Genomic DNA, 18,613 nt, shown 5'->3' with positions numbered 1-18,613 from the left:
GTGACTAGTCATTGTATTAGAAAAAAAGAGATTTTTGGAACTAGAAATAACTCTCACAAACGAGTGAAAACAAAGATTTATGCAAATTATTTTATCTTACAAAGGAGGTAAAGATATCACGAGTTGGTATCTAACGATTTTAGTGATGATTAACATCTTAGTTTTAGTTAATTTCGATTATGAATTTAAAGATGAATTTTTAAAATATTATGAAGATGGGTTGTCAACAAACAACTTGTTATTTTTTTTTTTTGGTAAAAACTTGTTATTGTTTTTTGTCAACAAACAACTTGGTTTTGTTCCTATTTTTTCTTTATTCAGAATATGTTCTCACCACATTTATATTACAAAAATATTCATCAAACACATTTGCTAAACAAATCAAAATGAACCCATTTCTTTACCAAAAAAAATCACTGATACTCAATTTGAAAGAAAAAAATAAACAAGAAAAACAAACGTAAATAGTGAAATGAAAAAGCAGGATAGATTAATTAGGTGTTAAAGAGTGAGCTGGAGTGTGATTTAGGTCATTGAAAAAGTAACTCGGCTCATCAACATCAGCTCCACAAAGCTGCCATGTGGACGAGTAATAACAAAACGCATCGTCTCGTATCATCATCTCATCATTAAACAAATCCGGCAAATCAAACAGCTTCTCTTCGTCGCTCTCTTTGTCCGCACACGAAGTTTCCGACATCTCTCGAGTTGTAATGTCCGAAGAAAACACCACACTACCTGACAAAGACTGAGCCATCACTTCTCGACTCGGTTCGGCTTCTTCTAATGCAGCTACATCGGAGTCTTGCCAATTTACGGCGGCGGCTGTGGCAGCGGCTTGAATATCTTTAGGAGAGTTCGTGACCGGACGAGGAAGCTCGCCGGATAATTCAGGAAAATTAAGATAAGCCGCTGTACCTTTAATGGCTAAAGCCGCCACATCATGAGCTCGAGCAGCCATATCAGCCGTTGGATAAGTTCCGAGCCAGATTCTTGATTTCTTCCTCGGCTCTCTGATCTCAGACACCCATTTGCCCCAACTCCTCATCCGCACTCCTCTATACGTCGGATGCTTATCTCCGCCGCTGGTCTTTCGCTGTTTCACGACGTTTTCATCATCTTCTAGAACGGGTAATGATCTTCGAGATGCTTTTCTTTTAGAGTTGGTATCCTCAGAGAAATTCAAAGTTATTGATGAAGAAGAGGAAGATGTTGTAGGTGAGGACAATGAGGCGGTGGAAGAGGAGGAGGAGGAAGATGATACGGCGAAGATAGCGGAGGAGGTTAAGGTAACTTGAGAAGCACTCTTCTCTATGTTGAGATGTGTTTCCATTGTTAGAGAGAAGCTAGCTTTAGAAAAGAGGGTTGCACAAAAATAGATGTGAAGTGGGCTTGTATTAATATTCGTTCACAATCTCTTTTTTTTTTGGCTTTTTCATATTACTAAAAAATAATAGAAAGTAAAATAAAATATACTTTTTTTAACACAGTAAAATAATATATACTATATAATGGTTTTTGGCTATAATATATGAATTATGGAGGATGGAATCGGGTCCAGGAACAAAAAAAGAAGATATTTGAGTTTCACCGTTTTAGCTGGCCAGTTTTGCTCCACGTAAACATGAATAGAAACAAGATGGTTTCGTGTGTGTGTATTCTTTTTTTTTTAACTATTTCATATGTGCATTCTTTTTTTTTTTGTAAAAAAATTCATATGTGCATTCTTCTAAGTTCTAACCAGAAAATATGTCTTTATTTTTTAACAAGACATGTATTTATTGAAGAAAAAGAATATAATATATAATTTGTTTTAACCGATTCTAAATATATAATATATAATATGCATTCGTCTAATATGGCCCGACCCTCGTGCATGTGTGTCACCTATTGACATATGAATTGCCCATCTACCACTTTTATTTCTTCCAAATAAAATCGGGGTACTTAGTTTGACGTCATATATAATGTATAATTTAGCATCTATATATTCTTTCTCATAGAGTTTCGTTTTTTTTTTTTAAAGAAAGTGTCATAGAGTTTCGTTTTTTCTTCTTTAGTATATTTTATTTGAAAAATTAAGAAATAGATACTTGACATTAAAAAAAAAACGGAGTACAATTAAAAGAAAAAAACGTGAGAAAGTACGAGCTATGTCGATACTCGGATGTAAGCCATACAAAATGTTATTTTGACAATTCCATAGACAGACAATAAATTATTTAAGCATGTTTTCTTTCGGTAGTGTTAATTGATTGCAGTTTCATAATGTAACATTTTAGAATTTGACTAAACTAACTTCTTTTTTGTTTGAAAAAAAAGTAAATCTTAATCCGTATTAGTGCAAAAGACATATATGTTATATGGCAGTATCATTAGAAGACCGTCTCCTCTTTTAATCAAAAATGTAACAATTGGTACATCAGTTTACAGGTCTCTGGTTAAAAATAACTCATAATCACTATGTTACCGCAAAACGTTTGTTCCAATTGTTTCTAAAGGTGGTAACGCTTTTTCCAGTCGTTTCCAGACACCGTTTATTCTAACCGTCTATCTCATTGGTGGCCAAACGAACAGAAACGGTTCATCCGTTACCGCCTCCGTGGGTGAATCTAAGACGCACATGAATATACTACTAATTACGACAGTTATGTCCCAATAAACAAACTATATTCATATTAATTTAGCCTCGACGCATTCTATTTCACGTGCCGTAAATAGTTAGAGTACAATCGGTGGTAATAAACAAATAATCACGAGATTCACATTTCATTGATAAAAAGGCATCATCGAGCCTTTTTTTTTTAACAACTGAAATTTATTTATTACTTAAATTTTAACCAAATTACATAAATACATATACAACAATGAGAAACAACAAATAAATAACTAAAATGATGAGATAGTTTCCTGCGAACTTGTAATCTTTACGGTACTTTGAATATCAGATCCCTTTGTTGTATTATACTGGTCTCATTCCAATTTAGATCTAAAAATATTTTTAGGTTTAGAATCCAATGTATTGATTCAACCATAAGAAATAAAAACTGAATTAACCAATTTTCAACTATTATAAGGATATCGAGCCATTTTCTTTAATTTAATTTAATAACTAAGATGGCTGTAATGCGAATGGGTCACGTCATATAGTATATTTTAATACGAATGGGTCACGGTATTAAATTTTGATTAAACATAAACGCCCACGTACCTAATCAAATATCATTGTATTTGTATATATCTACGTAGCATTGTTCGATACGTCATATTCGATTCGGTACCATCATAATTAATTAAGAAACTACATTGTTTTATATTTTATTATATTGCCATTGTCCACCACAATAAATAGATAAATACTATACTGAAGTTTTAAATATATTTCTCAACTGTGCTTATATAAGAATTCATTTAGTAATGAACGACATTATGCACACGTATTATATGTATACTCATAGAGTAGTTTTATTTATGAAATAAATTGAACTAGTGTCAACTTCAGGAACGTGTGGCTATTGTTCAGTTTAGAATTTGTTCAGTTGATTGAGGAATTTGACCCCATTAGTCAGACTAAGCTGCATTACGCGGTTCTGATTTGTTTTATAATAGTCCAGTTTGATTTTATGGATACCTATAACTGTGATTGAGCTTGATGCATCATAAGTCATAACTGTGATTTTATACACAGTTTTATTTTTTAAAATGGTATAATAAGAAAAACAAAATAAGTCTGAAGCCTAAGAAAGAAAGAGCAGATATTGTTGGAAAATCAACGAGCGATATACGATGATTGATGCGAGATGTACTATATTATATAAGTCAACGAGCACACATGGCGCACACATGCCACTAATTTTTATTGTATCAAAATAAAATAGCAAAGGAAAGAGAATTGTTTTTTTTTGGGACAGATATCTTCTGTCAAAAACAGAGAAAAATTGTTTATATTTTATAGATTTTTCTGATTTAGATGTGCATAAGTTATAAAATTATTGAACATTGCATGGCGGTCTTTGTACAGGAAAAAAAAATCAAACTGAAGTTTTCATTATTTGCAATAAAAGTTGGGGGGCGGGGGGTATAAATTTTTGTGATGAATGTAAAGAAATAGAAGTCATTTACTTCTATTTCATGAAAATAAAAAGGTTTTCTATTTATTAGTATAGAAACTCTATGCCATTTTTAAAACTCTGCATTTATATAGAGTATGTTGCAGTTTATACATTATAGCTACGTACGTACACATGTACAACAATACAAAATAATGCATGTATACATATTAAAAAGGCAAGAGAGCGGTTGAGAAACTTAAATACGATGTTCCCTCTAACTATTTTGTTCATTCAATTCTCTGTTACCCCATAAAAGAAGTATCACATTATTATTAATAGTAAATAGAATTAAAATAAATCGATATTTTTCATATGGCCGATGGGTAAGAGTCATGAGAGATGTGCTACTTTCACGTAGATCCAGCTTTTTATTTATTTTGTACTCCTTCCGTTTCACAAAAATCCGCATTCTAGAAAGAAAAAAAAATTGTTTCAAAAAGATACATTTCTTACTTTCTTAATATATTATTTAATAAAAATTTGTAAATTTCAGAAAAATTAATGATGTTTATTGGATTTCTATTGGATAAAAGTTATGAAAATTTGTTATTTACAAAAAAACAATGCATTTACAATCAAGTTTTAATGTGTATTTTTAATATGCGTGAAAAATCTAAAATATGTATCTTTTTAAAACGGAGGGAATATTGAGTAACAACCAGTAATATTTTGCTATGCTTCATTTTAGATCTTCAATATAATGACTATAAAATAATTGTGTACTCCATCTTCTTTAAATAAATCGCTCCATCGATAAGAAAACTTTGTCAGCTAGTTACATGATACTAATAATAATCTAAACATATATGCTCATGGAAGTGTTATCAAGGTTGCTCAATAAGGCTGAAATGGCGTTGTTGCTTATAGGCTTCACCCGCTCTGCGCTACGCCAAGATTGACTCATCTGTTGTTTGATGATGACTTACTAGTCTTCTCAGATGGTTCTCGCTTCTCTACTGATGGCATCAAGAATGTAATGTCTAATTTTAAAAGCTGGTCGGGTATGGATATGAATGATACAAAATCTGAAATATTCTATGGTGGATATTCAGAGTTGCAAGCTACGGTGCTCGGTGACTTGGCTGGTATCAAGCGTGGTGCGTTCCCAACAAGATATTTGGGCTTGCCTCTAAGTCCAAATAAGATCTCTTGGGCTACTCTGCAACCTTTCTTAGAGCGTATTACCTCAAAGCTCCACTCCTGGACAGTTAAAATATTGTCTTATGCAGGGAAAATCAAGATGGTTTACTCTGTTATCTACGACATGGTTAACTTCTGGAGTTCGGTTTATGTCCTGCCTAAGAGGTTCTATGCTAAAGTAGATTCACTGTGCTCGGCTTTTCGATGGAAGAATAAGACCACAACAGCAGTTGGAGCAAGAATCTAAGAAAGAAGGTGGGTTAGGGATCCGCAAGTTGGAGGAGTTTGAGATGGTCTTTCGGCTAAAGAGAATTTGGTTGTTCTTCTCAGCTGCAGGCTCGTTGCGGGTGCCTTGGCTAAAGCATAATAGATTCTGAGACAAGAATTTCTGGCTGGTAACTGACTTTTCCCGCTTCTCCCGGACGGTCAGGTCTATGCTTCAACTCAAGGACTCTTTGAGTGATTATCTTCGCTGCGGTATTGGCGATGGACGTACAGCTTCCTTTTGGTTTGATTATTGGACAGACCTTGGTCCTTTGTTCTCTCTCTTTGGTTCTACAGATCCAAGACAGCTGAGAATTCCACTTAATGCTTCAGTGGCGGATGCTGTCCAAAATGGACACTGGTATTTACCTCCTGCTAGGTCTGACTTCGCAGAGACACTGCAGATAATATTATCAACACTAACCCCTCCAACTGATAATAATGGCAAGGATATCTTCCTTTGGAGAAGAGGTCCAACAGGTGGTTTTACGAACAAATTCTCCTCTAAAATTACCTGGGAGTTACTAAGTGTCCCGTCTCCTGAAGTCACATGGCACTCTACAGTTTGGTTTAAGGATAAGTTCCGAGATGTACCTTCATCACTTGGCTAGCTATGCTTGAGAGGCTGCCTACTCGTGATCGGTTGATACCATGGGGTTTGACAGTCCCAAACTGTTGCGTCTTATGTAATAGTGGAGTGGAATCCCACAGCCATTTATTTTTTGAATGTCGTTTGCTTCTGGTGTGTGGTTGCATTTTTGTGGCAGGTTTATGACATCACCTCCACCGGACCTCTAAACTGATGTAGCTTGGTGCCAGCGATTACATGGTCCTCTCATGGTTTCTACCATGAAAGTGATGAAGCTTCTTCTACAGGTTATTGTTTACAATCTTTGGCGTGAGCGCAACGCAAGGATTTTCCGTGGTACTTCGATGACTCCTCCTGCCTTTTTCCGGGTGATCGATCGGGCAATGCGTGGCTTTTGTCTTTTCCTTCAGCGTCTGCTTCTTCTCCTTCTCCTTCTCTATTTCAGTTTTATTTTTGTTTCATCTTTCCTTATAGTTAATTTTACTCTCTCTTTTTGTTGTAATAAGTGGTTTTCCACATACTATGTAAAACTAAAAAAATTGGTATAATCTTAACATTTACACCTAAAAAAAAAAAAATCTAAACATATATATGTATAAGAGTGTTGTTTTTTTTGTATTTCGTTACAAGGATGCATGTATGATATATGTATATTCTCCCCCCTGAGTGTATGATGTATCTATCATAGTATTTTTTTGGTATCGTGGACGTTCGTTGAGTGGTAACATCTCTTGGGCCACACCAAATCAGATTCTAAAATCTTGCTTTTGGTCAGTCTGTATATCATTTATATATACATATAATAGTGACACGGTTATAATAAATACATCGCATTGTGACTGCAAAGCCCTTTAGAAAAAAGCATGTAAAGTAATTTCTATTCGTATTCCACTAAAAATCAGTACCTGCGTTTACATGAGAAACATATATCTGTGATAATCTATAAACAAATCCAATCATGCAAGGGAAAAGTATAACATATAGGAAGAAGGAAATTAAGAGAGAGACAGATCTACATATATCATTTTTATATATTGAATTTGTGGAGGTTCTACATATTGTCTTTATCATATTAAATTGCATTATTGAAGAGAAAATCTGATAATGACCCACTTTTCTCCTCTCCTATTTTTCTACCCCCAGAATAATTTTTGAAATTTCTGCTCCTTTACTTTTGTTATCATATATTCATTTTAATTTTTGTTTGTATGCACGCGATTGTAACTTTTGTTGTTCTTTACACCTGGAAAATTAATACTTGTATACAGTCAAATGAAATAAAAAATATAAATAATCAATGTCGTGTCCTTCAGCAATATTACGACAGGTATAAAGGATACATTTTTAGAAATACTACAGCATTTTGTCACATTCTGAGAGATTTGTGAAGTAGGTTCGAGTCATGATAAACTACTTCTCCCAGAATAATCCAATAACCCGTACATGACCGTATAGTTCACGATTTTCCAAACCGTATAAAAAGTAACATTGTAACTAATATAGTTATCATTCAGTATCGATGTATAGGTTCTGATTTTATACCTAATAAGCTAATACCGTCAATTAATTATTACTCAGCCCGAGACAATAATCGTATGCATATGATTGGAAAGAAGATTTTCTATGCTAGCTTCGATCCAAATGGAGTCGAAGGCTACACATAAAGAAGGCTACACATAAAGCCCAATAGGCAAATATTAAAATGGCGGTCCAAACCGTTGTGTACCAACTATGGAAGCAGAGAAATAATTTGATACACAAACAGACTTCCATTCCAGCCGAAACTGTGTTCTCTGCCATTGACAAGGAGCTAAGAAACATCATCTCAGCTAGGAGACAAAGAAAACTTTTAAATCTCTCATGGTTATGTGGCTGAGATGAATCTGTCCCCCAAGTTCAAAATGTAAACCATCTTTTTTTTTTTTTTTTTTTTGCCAAGATTTTTTTTTTTTGACAAATTCTTTTTTGCCAAGATAGATCAAACTTTTAAGTTCTTGCTTTGTAAAAACTTCTATTCATGTATGATATTTATAGTTTAGCAAAAAAAAATATATTATAATGGCCTCAGTTATTGTTAATAAAGACCTAAAAAATAGGTTTAAAAAAACGCTTCAAAACATGGCCCCATCTTTTTCTAAAAAACGTAGGTATAAAAAGAATATAGCCTATATTTTACAGTGGTTTTTGAAGGACCATATATAGAAGCGATGGTTTAGGGCTTCCAATCGAAAAGCATTTTTCAGCAAATCTGGCCAAGCTACTCGAATTTAAGTTCCATTTTTATAAAAATTAAAACATTTGTTTTGAAATGCTTCTCTTACGTATTCCATTTAACGTTTCTATTCAGAATTTTATTCTGTGATTTTTTTGCATGAAAAAAGTATGAGAAAAATGTATACATTTTCTAAAAATAGGCAATTAAAATGCTGGGAGAAAAATAAAGGTAATGAAAAAATCAATATATAACATAGTTTTTTCCCTACATATTTTCAAAATTGTGAGATTTATTTGGTTAATAGGAATACATTTGAAATGTTTTAATTATAGTATGTATCCAAATTTAGTTACACATACATGGCAAGATATGTCAAACAAATTAAATACATCGAAAGTCCAAAATAAAACTTAATAATAATTAAATTCTTTGGCAAAAAAACATCTTGGCTGCTTAGGTTTTCACAGCTTTTTCTCTACACATAGCTAATATTCGTAAATACTAATGTCGTCCGCTCACAAAAGAATATACAATATAAAATTTTATACACACAACACACATTACACATACAAATTACAATATATTATTTTTAACGACGGACATTTCTGATCTAACATTAGTATTTAAGCCAGTGAATTTGTCTTAGTCAAGATTTAAACGATGCATGCACAAATACAATTCAACCAAATTACTTGAAAGAAAGAGAAAAAAAAAACATATTATCCAAAATAGTTTATCAATAATTTAAAGATATCTCTGAACAGAGATAAGAGTTTACAACATCCGTTCTCACACAATCGAACGTTCACTCTTTTTTATTAAGCTGAAACATAAAAAGGGTTTATCCCAGAAACATACTCGGTTCAATTAAAAACCCAATGATAGATGCAACAAAAGGGTTTTAAAATTCACCGTTCACCAAGTTCCAAGCCCAGATCACTCATCGCCACCGGGGTGGCTACCACCATCACGGAGGCTGGTACTCGCAGTGGCTCCGGTATGCACCTTCTTGCTGAAGAACCTTTTGGCGTAAACAGGGCGCCCATCGATAGAAAAGCAAACCTTTTCACGGTCTCTCATAACCATGCGGGGTATGAGAGGATTCTTGAACACTACTCGCCCATGCAAGGGCGGCCCCCTTCCTCCCCTTGGCCTGGGAATAATCACTCCCTCCACCTCGGGTCCGTAACGCCTGACCATTATCATCATCATATATATATGAACAGAAAATAACCAACTGGTTGACAAGTATGTACAATTTACCATATGATGACTCACCAGATGTGACAAGCAAGACAACTTTCTATGCATATATGGACTTTTAAAATGCGATGTGACGTAACATGTAACTATGCAAGTATATATGTCTATGAGAAAAAACATTTGTACAAACTAAACCAAGATTATATCAATCTATAAGTTTCTTCTATGTGCGAATAAGTGTGTATATGACTTAGTTCATAGGTTAGGACATAAGGTACAAATCCAACATTCTATGTCACTATGTAACAGGAATACTAATTCAATGGGTACGGTCTAGTGACAACGCATTTGCACAAACCTAAACTGATTATACATATACAGATTTAGAGGATTAGGGCATTAGATTTAGTTACTTACCAGTTAAAAAAATCGAAGATTTGCATCTCCGTCAGGGGAAACCCGTTTGAGAAGGTAAGGAACAACGAATGCTCATCGCTGTTTACCGGTTGAAGCGGCGCCGAATGTTCACTCGGCATGACTTCTCTCCCGCTTCTATTCACCGGTTCAAAACGTGGCGCATGCTCGTTCAGCACGGCCTCTCTCACTCTTATACTCACCGGTTGATAGGATTCCGCTTTCGCATTCAGCATGGGCATGGCTTCTCTCTTTTTAACTTCTCTCTCCTTTTGGACGACAAGAGATGCACACAAATGTGTGTTACTGTTTTGCATTTATACACGAGAGGGCGCGTACGGTTGCAACGGTTGGGGTTTATGGAATTATATTTTTATTTTAGCATAATATCAAAAACTTAATGACGTTTTGAAAAGTTGTGATTAAGAATTAACATGCAGATTGCGTACAATGTAATATAAGAAAACAAAACTGTCTTTCTTTTTTTGGCTAAACAGTTTTTTTTTAAAATCATTTTAGTAATTACCCATACAATAATTTGACCAGTATAGTAGTATATTAGTACTGTGTTTTTTTTCGTGTGTAAGGTTTTGTTGAATATATTCATTTGTATTTTTTTTTTGACGAATCAATGTTTCAGTATCAAATGAAAAATAAAGTTTGAAAATACTATTCTCGCTGTTTATCATTTTTTATAATTATTATAAATATTAGAGTAACAGTATTTTTGAAAGAAATTTAAACAAAGCGTTGTAAATAACAAAGTCATATCACTAATCCATCTAAATATTTTGTTGTACCAACTAAAATAATTAAAAATTGCCTCTCCATTAAATTAGTGGATTAGTATACGTTTATTTCGCATCAATCCAATTTTGTGGATAGAGCCGACCACGTACATGACAGATGTATAACAACTGTTAACAGACAAGGCCCAAAACTTAAGAATCGGCCCAAAACATAAGAATAAAGGTTATGAATCATCATCGTAACATTAATGAGAGGAGTCTTCTAACCCAATGTAATTGTGCAGTGGCTTTGGTGTCCGGGTGAGAGAGAAACAACGAGACACGCGCGGGCTGGTGAAAAGGTGGGAAGATTGTCTCTCTATTATTTCTCTTGTGAGGTTAACACGTGGACATTTCTTCACGTGACTTCCCACGTGAAATTTCTGGCGTCTTTTAATCCCCTTTGCTATTTTTATTTCTCTTTGAAGTTTAAAAAAAAAAAAAAAAAAAAAAAAAAAAAAACCATTCTTTTACACATCACGTGGCTCTCACTCGCCCTGTCTCCGTGCAAATTTTTTTTTTGTTCTGAATCTTGAAACTTTCTGCTTTTCAGCTTTAAAAGTATTAAGTATTCATTGATATTGATATATGAAATATATTTATCATAAATTAACAGGAGTATTAAAGTTCCGGATCAAGAATGGCCAAAAAGTAAAACAAAATTTTTTTTTGGCTGGAACCAAAACAAGAATATATTTCGTATCATAGTTTTTCAGTAAATTTTGTTTGACGTATATCACTGTAGGGATCTATATAGACCAGTGACGCCCCTTAAAATATTTGTTCTTCCTAACTGTGTACAAAATATAGATAAGAGATATGTGTGATATGTGTTTTGTAACTTTATTGTTTGTATTCTATGTATATAAGGAAACTTTTACACGTCTGATAAAATCATCGACTATTTTAGTCTAAAGGAAGCTTATGTAGACAAACGAAAGGTTCTCAGCTGTTCCGGTGTTGATCGGCGCGTCGTGTGCGTCCGGCCACGGGAGCCCCCCTCTTCTCACATCTTGTTTCATATTTGCTTCCCAGTCTTTTTTCTTCTACTATCGCTTTGTTCTGGTCTCTGGCCAGTCGGGTCTCCGTCATAAAATAACCATGCGCAAGGTTCGTTGACGGCGGTGAAGACTTGGACTGTTTGGAGTCATGACGCGGTGGCGTGCAGGGGTTGTGATTGGCGGAATCGGCTTTTTACGGCTGAGATGGAGGATTGTGTTTCCCTTTTAGATCCTCTCTCGCGCCCTCTCTGCTCGTGATGGTGTGCTGGTTCGCTATCCAGTTGCGTTGGCGTTGCAGAGTCTCTACTGCTTCTTTCGGCTGAGGCGTGTGGCTTCAATGATTGGAACCGGGAACTCTTACGGGTCATCGGGGTTCTGCTCCTCTTCAGCGGAGTCAAAGTCAGCTTCGGTAGTGTTTCACTTCGGAGGCGAGTCAGGGTCGGGTACGCAGGCGGAGTTGATGGTACCTGGCCGTTCTGGTTCGTGTTTGCGTGCTGGACAGTGGCCTACACAGTCATCTATGGCTGTTTCACGCTCTGTTTCGGTGCTCCACTTGTCTTTCCAGCATCTTCTTCTCGTCACCATTCTGAGCCTTCCAATTGGTTTGCGGCCGCATCTCGTTTGGATGCTTGGGCTCTTGTGTTTCAATTTTGGTTTCACTGTAGGCGCAGGTGAATAATTTGGCGTGGCACTTTCACCGTATCTTCGGTTCTCAAAGGCGGCAAGAGGCGTCCCAGCTTTGGTCTTGCTGTGGCGGTGCCTCTCTTGTGCTTAGCTACCATCCCAGTTCCGGTGAAGGGTCTTTTTGATTCATCATCGGTAGTGTAGTTGGCTGATATGCGTGCAGGTGATTGAGTCCCTTTGGTTTGGTGTGTGGCATAGAGGGCAGGCCTCTTTTGTGTATAGTTTGGTGGCGGCAGTAGCAAGCATTTGCTTGTTCGCGAGGCGGTTTCAAATGTTGTGTGGCGTTGCGTACAAACCGGGCTTTGGTGGCGCTCGCAAGGCTTATGGTAAGTGTCTGAAATTCTCCCCTGGTGCTTTAAAGATAGAGATGGTTATGAGTTTGGTGGAGTTAATCGGGAGCCAGCTACTCCGGAGACGACACTAGAACTCTCGGCATCCGAGGCAACAAGGAGAACCTCACTTTCTAGTGATTCTCGTCGATGGCTGAGAACGGTAACCGATTCTAAGGAATTTCGAAGACGGGCTAGCGGAATGTATCGGGTTTAGTGGGTGGGCGAAGCTAGCTTTGTATTAGTTTGACCTTGGAAATTTTGTTCAAAACCTACTTGTAACCGGATCTAATTCCCATTTTTTCGGGCTGATTTATATAATTATAAATTAAAAAAAAAAAAAAATAAGCTTATGTTCTCTAGAAGTAACAAAAAAAAGTCTCTCCTAGGGTCATCACGTAGATATTATTTTTTCTTTATTTGGTTATCTAATTTCTGCATGCATGTGAACAGCTGTATTCTCAAGTCATAATATTCATTTCCAACTTGGCAGTATGCTATTCTCAAAAAAAAAAAAAAGCACTATGTTTCTTTTCCAAAGCTTGGCATATGTTTACTAAAGTTCTCTTTAAATCTATTAATACAAATTGCACGAATGACCAATAATAAATTGGTAAGAATTAATCAAATCTTAGAACGGACCAAAATAAAGTGACGGGCTTCCCACGTGAACATGTGCAATGATTAAGCTTTCGAGTAAATTGTTAGATACGTCAGTACAATCATGTAGTACGTGAAAAAAATATAATAATATTTTGTAATGATTAAATTCGCTAGCGAACAATTATTAATGGATGCACTATATATCTACAGTGTATTATAGTTGATTTTTTTAACTTCATTAAGAAAATTCTCTTGAGAAAGAGATTATAAATTTAGTACTTACAATTATGTCAGAAAACTCATTATGTCAAAGTGGACACAAAAACGAGAAATTCTTGGGTTCACCCCCAACCATCCAATAGTGTTTAAGTATTTGATATTTGATATTTTTTAAAAAAAGAAATATAATTGAATATCCAAATTAAATTATATTTTTAAAATAAATAATAAAAATACATAAAAATAGTTACAAAAAATAAATTAATTATTATTGTTAAGTATTCGACAAAATACTAAACCCTATACCCTAAATCCTAAACCCTAAACCCTAAACGTTAAACCTTAAACTTTGGATAAACTCTAAACCGCTGGAAAATATTAAACCCTAAATCATACATTAAAAACTAAATTTTAATAACACTAAACCCTAAATCCTAATCACTAAACCCTAAACCCTTGGGTAAACTCTGAACCTTTGGATAAATCATAAACTCTAGGGTTTAATTTTAAATATTTTTGATTTAGAGTTTATGATTTATCCGAGGGTTCAGAGTTTATCCAAGGTTTTAGGGTTTAGTGATTAGGGTTTAGGGTTTAGTGTTATTAAGATTTAGTTTTTAATATATGATTTAGGGTTTAAAATTTTCCAATGGTTTACGGTTTATCCAAGATTTAAAGTTTATAATTTAGGGTTTGGAGTTTAGGATTTAGAGTATAAGATTTAGTATTTTGCTAACGGTTTAACAATATTTATTTATTTATTTTTTGTAACTATTTTTAATTATTTTTATTGTTTTAATTAAAAAATATAATCTTATTTGGAAATTCAATTTTGTTTTCTCTTTTAAAAGATATCAAATATCAAATACTCAAACACTATTGGTTGGTGAATCTAAATGTTCACCCTAGAGGGTGAACCCAAAAATTTCTCCACAAAAACACAGGCGCATATAATCATGTGCCTGGACTTTTTTCCAGCAAAAGTGCCTGGAAATCAATAACGATACATTCAGGTTTCTAATAAGTTGTTATACGTATATATTACTATACTAAAATAATCAAAATCAGAATTAGTACAAGGCCATGAATATCGCGGTTTCCTAAACTGGTTTCTCCAGAAAATTAATGTATGGGCCCCACTTAAAAAAAAAACGGTCTTCAAAGTCGCGAAATAAGAATCGATTTTGGCATTTGGACAGTTTTTGCACTGTTTGCGGACCTCACCGATACGTGATAGCCTGCGATTGGTTCATTTTTTTTTTTTTTAAAGGACCGCATAAACGGATTTACCGTGAATCATGCTCTAAGATAGATCAAGAAGTGATAAATTTTAGCTCGAACTGAATCTGGGAAAATAAGAGAACACATGCGTGGGAGAGATTTTGCACATGGATATGGACACACGCGTGGGGCCAGATTTTCTATCAGTTTTGTTTTATTTAGACGAGTCAAAATTAGTGAGCTCATAAACACATGATTAAAGATTTAAAGTATATATCTCCTTTCAGTAAAAAAGAAGGAAGTATATATATATGCTCATGCATTATTGCGATGGAACATGGATTTGGTTACTTTGGTCGGTTCTTAGCTAGATGTTTCTTACCAAAATCATATGAAGTCTTTAGTTTTTTTGGGGGCAAAATAGGCTTTAATTTCATCTTCAAATTGTTATGAGAACCCTGTCTATATTTTTGCAGTGTGCAATATATCATCGATTTTGTGCATTTTTCAGTTTTCATACTGGTCTTATGTCTAGTATATTATTGGCGGAGGATAATAATGAAATGTAGTCTAGAATCTAGATTGACTTACGATATTACTGTAATACTTTTGTTCATTTTCTTAATTTTACACAAATGTTTATGCAAGTTATAGTCGTTGTATTGTTGGCCTTCGAGTGTTCTTTCCTTTAAAAGTGTGGTTTGCACGCGAGATAGCTTGCACGTAGGTATGTGAGAGAAGAGAGAGAGTGAGTATCCAATGATTGAAGAGAAGCGGATGTCTGGTCGTGGAGGAACCAAAGCTACGCCGCACGAGTGTGGTCACTTGGGACCATGTGCTGCCACGCTGGCAATTTTCCACGTGTTAATGCACGTGAACTCATTCCCAATCTCCCACGTGACCTCCACATCTTCTTGTTCTTTGATTTTTATTTTATTTTTTTAAATTGTTTACACCGACACACACTGTATTGTAAAAATTCACATACATGAGTATACTCGAATCTGAGACAGATTTAATAGATCAGAAAACGGCGATTAGTTTCATTCTAAGTTCATTGTAAAATTCATTGCGATTTATAACTTGCTAGTTGCTACACTTTTAAAATTTCAGAGATGAATCTATACATATATATATATATATATATCAACATCATTCGTTATACATAATTTTTTTTTATTAAACAGAAGAGGTGTCTAGGCCGAAATGAGTATCTAACTAAGGCCTTGAGTGTTGACAGCGGGATGAGGGGAACGCACTGCGGGACAGTATATAGGTCACCATTCATTTTTCTTTTACTACTGAATCTTACAAATAAAAAATAATAAATTTTAAAAAGAGAATAGTGCGAGACGGGTTGAGTCTTGTACCGCACCTAGATCTGGAAAGCATGTAATATGATGTGGTTTGGTTAGGTGTATCAGTTATTTTTGTTGTTTTAATTATTAACTAGTGTTTCGCACTTGCGCACGCGCGGATATTGATTTTTACATTTTTTATATTTTCATATTCGTTTTTCGTGATTAGTGTTATATATTTTATATGTATCGTCGTATAACTAATTATATACAAAAGATCGGGATTGAATAGGGTAATAGGATTATTTTTGGTACAATATATCAACAAGCGACGGTTGAGATATAAACTTAGGGTATGACTGGTTTTCCCGCTACCACCCGCAAACGCAGCTTTTGCGATTGGTAGCGGTTGTTGGCGTTTTACAACAATCACTCAAACCGCTCTAAACCGCTTCAAACCGTTCTAAACCTCATAAATTCAAAAACTGGTTCCAGCTAGCGTTTGCGGTTGCGGACGGTTGCAGAATGATAACTTTTCTTCTTCTTTTTTAAATAATATAAATACAAAAATAAAAATATTCAATAAAAATTTTAAATTAGAATTATAAAAATACTAAAATATATCAATTATATTTTAATTAATATTAGAAAATTTTAAAATAAAAATATTTTCTATAATTTTAAAAAAATTTACAACTATAACTTTCTAAATCTATTTTTTATATTTATTATAATGTTATTATTTTTGATATTTTTATAATTATATAAAATGTAAATATTATTAATTTATTATTTAACAACTGCTGCATTTGGTAGTTAACCAGTCATAAGTATCCCGCAAATGTACTAATTTCTAACCGCATAACCAGTCGTACAAATCTCTTAAAACTGTTAGAAACCGCAACCATCCGCATCCGCAAACTCCCGCAACCGCTGCGTCTGAACCAGTCATGCCCTTAGATGGGGTAGGGAAAATAAGAGATAATATTGCAAATATGCTATGAAAAAATCAATAAAATAAAGTTATTTTCTGATTATAATTTATTTGTACTTTATAAAAATGTTTATAATATATTTATAATATTAAGTAGAATATTATTTTATATTTTCAGCATTATTTAGTTTATTAATATCATTCAAGTATTTGTCCCGCACTTTTTATTATTTTGGTCACCACTCACATATTTCTTAAACCGATTCTATTTGATGAACCACACTTGTTCCGCAGTATACGTTTTTCTAACACAAACCGCTCTTAAACCGCACCGCACTAACCAATCCGTTTGTTCCGCACTGTCCAATGTGATGTTACCATTCGGAGCCTAAATATGTTCTTGTCGACTGACTTACCGGTGATAAACAAGTTTGATTGCTCTACGTTGGAAGTTCACATGTGGAGCTATCAATTTCTCAGTGGAAAAAAATTGATCTCTGGCCTTGACTAGCATGAAAACTCTTCATCCAGTAAAAACGTTAGACCACCACTATACCGGATTTAAGATCACGGTAACATAAACTATAGTATTATATGAATTTTTGCATGTTAAATAAAAAAAAAATATTATAGTACTAGGAGTAACAATTGTTAGCATGCGAATAGAACTATGCGAGTTGTAGAAACTAGGTATCGAATTGCATAACCAAAAGGGATCACATGTCAAATTTGCTTATTCTCATATGAAAAATTATAGTTTACCAAAAAATGATAGAAAAAGTTCACCTTGAGATCTGGAGAAAATCGTTGACAAAAAAAAAAGATCTGGAGAATCAAACCTTGGAATATAAAGAATTAAATTAGAATTGCATATGAACGTTAACATGCATCCAACTACACTCTTTAGTTTTTTTTTTTAATAACCGTAGTGTGATCCTAAAAGCTTTCTAGGCCCAAAGATTAATCAATACGAGTCCCGCATGATCCGTATTTTTTTACCACTTAAGGCGCTCCGGATGGCCAAGAAAAATCGAACCCAGGACGGTATTCACAGCTATGAACCCTTTACCACTAAGTCAAAACCACTTGGTTTACATTCTTTACTTTGTTATAACTTATTGTGGTTATTTAACTGTTTTCCTTAAAACCAATTTTATAATTAAATCAAGCATATATACATTAGCTTACGAATACATAGTTTGTAATATATTTCAATTAAAATTTTGAGTATATAAGTTTGTTGCACTACTCGATCTCAAGTATGTAAAAGAATCAGAATACTAGAGGAAAGAAAAGCAACCTGAGAGGAAAGGGTAATATCTTATAAAATCATTTACTCCCTTTTCATTATGGTTAGTGGAATATAAAGAAAAATCCAGAGTAAAATTCAATTTGATGGTTAAAGCAAACCAGTCCAATTATTCCAAATGAAAATCAAATGTATAAAATTAATTTACCAGAAATTTGTTTCTTAAAAGGTCAAAGCAAAGTGTTTTGAAATCAATGAAAAGCATCTTCCATATTGATCGAAGATAAGGCCAGAAATTTGGTGATTGGTAGGTGCTGTACCACAACCGTATTTATTTTTACAGCACCAAA

At 34.2% G+C, this 18,613-nt stretch overlaps 2 protein-coding genes across 2 annotated transcripts; both read right to left on the bottom strand.

Annotated features, from left to right (window-relative positions):
• Nucleotides 1–259: 259 nt before the first annotated feature.
• Nucleotides 260–1,744, bottom strand: LOC125585716 (ethylene-responsive transcription factor ERF034-like). The gene has a single exon (XM_048755297.1). The coding sequence runs from the start codon at nt 1,331–1,333 to the stop codon at nt 491–493; it is 843 nt and encodes a 280-aa protein (XP_048611254.1). The 5' UTR covers nt 1,334–1,744; the 3' UTR covers nt 260–490.
• A 7,295-nt stretch (nt 1,745–9,039) lies between these two features.
• Nucleotides 9,040–10,238, bottom strand: LOC125585715. Its single transcript, XM_048755296.1, has 2 exons — nt 9,941–10,238; nt 9,040–9,512 (listed from the first exon to the last, which is right to left on the bottom strand). The coding sequence occupies exons 1-2, from the start codon at nt 10,177–10,179 to the stop codon at nt 9,257–9,259; spliced, it is 495 nt and encodes a 164-aa protein (XP_048611253.1). The 5' UTR covers nt 10,180–10,238; the 3' UTR covers nt 9,040–9,256.
• Between the last annotated feature and the right edge of the window lie 8,375 nt (nt 10,239–18,613).

The sequence above is a fragment of the Brassica napus genome, chromosome C4, assembly GCF_020379485.1.
Source record: "Brassica napus cultivar Da-Ae chromosome C4, Da-Ae, whole genome shotgun sequence".
NCBI lineage: Eukaryota > Viridiplantae > Streptophyta > Magnoliopsida > Brassicales > Brassicaceae > Brassica > Brassica napus.
The sequence above is the reverse complement of the archived record's forward strand: the minus strand, read 5'-3'. Positions and strand labels throughout refer to the sequence as shown.